We start from the raw sequence: 5,805 nt of genomic DNA on the forward strand, positions 1-5,805 counted from the left end.
CTATATATATATATATATATATAGTCAACAATAAAGTGTGTGAGAGGAGGTAGGTACCTATCGCAAATGCATTTTCAGTGTAAGAAAATGTTAACCTCTGATACAATCTCACCTCCTTTCACACAAAGCTAGAATTCCACATTGTAAAGGATGGACGGAGCTGGTGTAGACATTCAACATTGAAACCAAATGGAAAGCGACCACCCAGAATGAATGGGTGTGCTCCGAGATGAAACTGAAGCACAGGTGTTGGGTATGCACTACATCTGGAACAGGTAAGCTCTTTACCCTTGAAGCAGGAAATGAATCCGATACGGGCAAAGAATAGGATGTGCACAAGTGCAATTTGTTCGGAGAGATGCAATCCACAGTAAAATAAAAATTGAATGAAGTACGTAGATACCTAACCTATACTGAACAGACATAACTCATCCTCAACATTAGGAGGTTGAGGATCAAAACAGATCAAATATTGTAACATAAACATAGTGGCTAGAGCATGTGGACCGTGTTACATATACTCATCAACCCCAAATGTAAGTAAACAGAGTGTCACATGTCAAGCAACCAGAATTACAAAGAGGAAGTTAGCAGTCAGCCAAAACTAGATAAAGTCCTGAAACCACCATAGGAACAGTGTATGTGCATCCCGCTGCTGGTATTATGAGGCAGATGAAGTCCCCCAAACTAAACCTCCTGCAACTGGAATTAATGAGAAGAGGGGGATGCTACTGCACACAACTGTAGGAACAGGGTGGTGTCATCCTGAACCCGGTATTACGAGGAGGATCCTGCGTAGGCTGCTCCTGCTCCAACCGACAGTTGTCCACCTGTGAAAAAGCATTCAGGGTAAACAGAAGGAGGGAACAAACGTTGCCCTCTTTTCACTGAGTAGAAAATTATGAGTATGTATGGTAAATTAAAATTCAATAATACATTCAGGAGGAAGCCTCCATGGTCCACCATCCCAGCAACTGGAAAATGGTAAGGACTCCCTTGCTCCACTGGAGGAAAAAAGGGTGAAGTAAACATGGTGGGGAGTCCAGAGGAACGTTACATCAAAGAAAGTGCAATGGGTGTTCGCAAGTCCCTATTTTGCAAAGCAGACTGACCCTGATTTATTCAAACAAAGAGTCAGCATGGATGGGCAGAAATCCCCTTCTGCTTTACTCATGAAGTACATGAATAATGGTCCACCATTGCGTGAAACTTATTGATATCTAGCAACATGTATATACCACTGAGTATGCCACCAATGGTCTTGCAGAACACTCCATCTCTACAGTAAGCATTATAGTCCAATCAGTAAATAGTGTGGGTTTGAGGCAAAGCATATCTGATCAGGCAACACCCGCCACAGAGTGGGATCCCATTATCAGTGATAAAAAAAAAGTGGTCTCTGAAAAGAAAACATAAATGAATGGAAGTGATAATATTTACTCCAGTCAAAGGTGAACAGATGTGTGTAGAATCACAATGGGAAAAGAGATGATTGACACCTGAGGAAGATACAGCCAGATCTTGCAGATAATGAGCAATGAAGATATTGGGAGTAGTCCATATTCCGGCCTGAACGATCTTCTCCAATGAACAGTAAAGATGAGCAGCCAAAGACATTGTGAGATGATAAATTTGATGAGAAAAAAAAATGTTGTGGAGATGGTGCCCTTCCATGGGTGTGTCTGAATATGCCAGCCTAACGAGTTGATGAATCTAACCAGTGAGCGTGATGGGATAGAGCACGGGAAACAGAGGGATTCCAGGGAATAAAAAGTCAGGAATGAGAACTTTGAAATGAGGCAATATGTGCCACAAAACACCATAAGGAGCAAACTGAACAAAGAAGCCAATCAGGATCAGAATAGGAGTACAGGTGAGAGATGGAAGGTAAGGAAATGGGTGCTAAAGCCAAACAGCCATCACAGGCAGCATAGGTCATTCCTAGGAAGGAGTGGTTAGAATATAGAATGTCATAAGAGGAATGGTAGAGGATGCAGGTAACATTAATGGCATAAATATCTGATCGATGACACCTGCAAGCAAGGAGGAGAAAGAAACAGGTCTTGAGGGAAAGATGGTACTTGGAACACATGTACAAAGTTTCAAAGGGAGGACAGGAAAGGACCACAATGAGATTCCAATCAGGCAAGTCAAAGGAAACATGGAGGGCACTTGATTTGAAAGGAGTGGAAAATGTGGGAAAAGACAAAAACCTTATGAAACTTGGAAAAAACTGAAGTTATTTGACAAGACCACCCAATAGCTAGACACAGTCAAAGTGGACAAACCTTTGTCAAAAAACCAGGTGAATAATTGGGAAAGATGAGGTATGGAAGGTTGGGAAGGGCAGAAACCTTATCAAACTGACCAAAAAGGCTGAAGATGGAAAGATGCAACATGTGGAGTCAGTCCCTGAGCTGAAGCAATGGACCTGACAAAAGCCATGCGTGAAAGCAGAGCGTAGTGACATCTGGATCAACAATGGCTGATTGAGGTTGATGGAATAGAGACCGAGACACATGCTAGTGCTTGAACTAGAACAGGTTGGCTTAGGAAACAAGCACAGGTAGTATATAGTAACACATGCAAGTGCTTGAACTAGAACAGGTTGGCTTAGGAAACAAGCACAGGTAGTATCTAGTAAGACATGCCAGTGCTTGAACTAGAACAGGTAAGGGTAGAAGTGGTTGTACAAGTATAGTTTGTAGCAGTGGGAACCACAGTTGGGCTGACCAAAACAGAGCCACAAGTAGGACTAGACACAGAGTGGTTTGGATTAGGGATGTAACTCTGGAGAGGAGTCGACCAGGAGGGTAAGCATAGTTATGAAGACCCCTTCCATCTTGAATGAATGCACTTGCCCCCAGAGTTAGCAGGTGTGGAACAGGAGACCAAAAGGAAGGAAGTTTGGTGTACCAGTGAGTGGCAAAAGCATATATAAGATGTTCCCAGCTGGGAACTCACCCACCGAAAGACCTGTGGATTGAGGAACCACTTTATAAGGAGAATCTTGTTGGGACGAGATAATCAATCCACAACCAGATTCAGGGCACCAGGAACATGGCAAACTAAGACCACAATGTGGTGGCTGTGGGCCCAAAAAAAGAGATCCATGATATGAAAGCAAAGAGACCTGGAATTGGTACATCCTTCTTTGGTGATAAAAGTGACCACTGTGAAGTTGACGAAGTATGTAATAAAAATGAACACACAAACCGATGAAACTTACTGAGAAAACAAAGTAATAATCAATATCTAACTTACAATTCATTTAAATTAACATAGATAACAAAGGACACATAAGTAAGGCCAACATTGATGATAATTAAGATTGTAATGCACAAATTTAACAATGGCAAGGAAAACAATTAGTCAGATAGAACAATGACTCAGATGTGACTAGTAGTAATGATATTTAACTTACAAGCTATCTAAACATACATAATTAGAATATTTATTATTATTGAACTGACATACCCTAGAAATTTACTGAGTCTACAAGGTACATTATATTAACGAACGTGCAAAATGACTAAAATTATCTAGAAGAACAAAATAATAAACAATATCTAACTTACCAAAATCTAATCATTGATGATGTGAAATACTTAAATCTCCCATGTGTAAAGAAAGACAAAGTCACACAAAGGGCATCTGAGCCATGCCTACCACGGGAATATACACCATGTGTGAAGTGTACACGTTGAAAACTTACCATAGAACCAATTGGAGAACTGGAAGCAATATAATGAAAGGATGAGAAAAAAGAACCTCCACCAAAGTGAACGACATGGCAGCCGGAGTAGGAAAAAGAAAACTAGTGAAATCACCCACATTTCATATATACAGCTAAACCAGAATATGCACCGATCAAAGACATTATTAACTAGCTGTAAAAAAATGGAAGGGTAAAAGTCCTGAAGAGGTGTAGAGTGTGACAGACCAAAATAAAAAGTACCAGAAAAAGAAAGTCCAAATAGCCTTCTCCTCGATTGTATACTTCCTCAGAAACATTGTCAAGTTGAAAATAAGAAGAAATCACCATCCACACATATGAATCTGGCTCCCTGCAAATAAAGGCCTGTACTTCCTCTGCAGATAAAGTCAAACCTGATTCCTGGGAAGTCATACCTGTAGCGTTTTGACTGTAATGGAATTTACAAAGTCGATACACTAATCTCAAATTCATGCTGAGATTTCTTAGAATTCGTTAACACAAATCAAATGCAAAAAAATAAAATAAAAAATTGTTGAAACAATTGAATGTAAACACAATAAAATAAAACTTAAAAAAAAAAAAAGATTTGAAATGGCAAATAAGCACAATCATACACAGGAGCCACAAGCAAAAAATACACATCTAAACAATGCTGTGCCAATTGAGAATATAGGTACCAATATAGGTAGTGCTATACTATTGTTTGAGAGTAGTCAAATGCTATGTAGTATATGTTCAATAGTGGCGTGAAATTGGTGGGGGTATATAGACTGGTGCACTGAGCATGAAAAATTTTTCAGCAATGCTTAGGGGGCAGAAAGAAAATCGAGGTAGCTTTGTGTGAGAGAGGTAAGACTGTATCAAAAGATTCTTGTACTGAAAAGGATACTAGTATATATATATACAAGAGATGATGTGCTACTTTGGGCACATAATTAGATTTGAGGGTACATTGGTAGAGATCCTATTGAATAATAAAATTAAATCGTGTATTTGCACATCCAACGCTTAGTATTGCTGATGTACAAAAATATAGCTAATAAAAGGGAAACAAACAAGTATGGTAAAAAAATTATTAAATTTTATAAAGACAAGTAGGGATCAATACACATGTAACCTAGCTAACTATAGTAATATAGAAAGATTTAATGCTACAAAAAGTATTGAAACATGAAAATCAAAACTACAAAAACTGAGTTACTTAAAATTGAAAAAAAATTATCTCTACTTTGGCTCAGACTACTATAATTACAGTGATTTGATCAGACTACTATAATTACAGTGATTTGCCAAAGTATAAATGAAATGTTTTAAATTCTATGTAACTCAGTTTTTGTAGTTTGATTTTCTTATATAAGAATTATATAAGACTAGAATAACTACATGTAACCAGGGTATTAAACTTTACATGGCATATATAGTTGTTGTTTTGAGCACAGTACAACAAGAATTAATGTTAATTTTAATTCTAATATGTATGTTTTTCTTTCCATTAAACTTGTTCTAACAATAAACAGTTATCTTGAATACAAGGTTGTTTTTCTTACCTTTGGTAATTGCATCCAGAACTCCTCCTTTTTCCAAATATTTTTTGAATTCTTCACGTTTAGAATCTTGTGGCTGAGTAAAAGCCTGCAATGAAATAGAATTTAGAAGAAAAAAAACAGAATGCATATACAACATTTTAATGATCTGAGAGTCTGGGATGCATGATTAATTCTGTATTGACAACTGCTGATAATCCTATTCATGCTGTAGTTCTACATTTATAATAATAAAAGATCATGTCTATGTGTGTGACTGCCATAGCTCCAAGAAGAAAGAACCTAGAAACCTGAAATTTTGCACCCATAGTAAGTGGACCCTGATGGTTTGCATCTGAGTATTATTACTTACCCACATGCGAGCTCACATGCGCAACTTTTTAATGAGCCAAACTAGCAAAAACCACATAGAAAAGAAGTGGTTCCTTATATTACAAATATAAATCACAGACAGGCTCTTATATTATAAACTAGTATATAGCCTGTCAAAAAAGTAACATGGTATGTAGTAAAGATTATTGTTTTGTACAGTAACATGGTGTG

The 5,805-nt window shown here is 37.8% G+C and overlaps 1 protein-coding gene across 1 annotated transcript in view; it reads right to left on the reverse strand.

Moving 5' to 3' along the window:
• Positions 1-5,642, reverse strand: part of LOC106475415 (C-Myc-binding protein-like) — an 11,703-nt gene extending 6,061 nt beyond the window's left edge. Inside the window, exon 1 of the mRNA XM_013936099.2 lies at positions 5,266-5,642. Coding sequence (XP_013791553.2) covers positions 5,266-5,401 — 136 coding nt within the window. The 5' untranslated portion in view covers positions 5,402-5,642. The remainder of the gene's footprint in view (positions 1-5,265) is intronic.
• Between the last annotated feature and the right edge of the window lie 163 nt (positions 5,643-5,805).

This window comes from Limulus polyphemus, unplaced genomic scaffold (assembly GCF_000517525.1).
Source record: "Limulus polyphemus unplaced genomic scaffold, Limulus_polyphemus-2.1.2 Scaffold8545, whole genome shotgun sequence".
Taxonomy (NCBI): domain Eukaryota; kingdom Metazoa; phylum Arthropoda; class Merostomata; order Xiphosura; family Limulidae; genus Limulus; species Limulus polyphemus.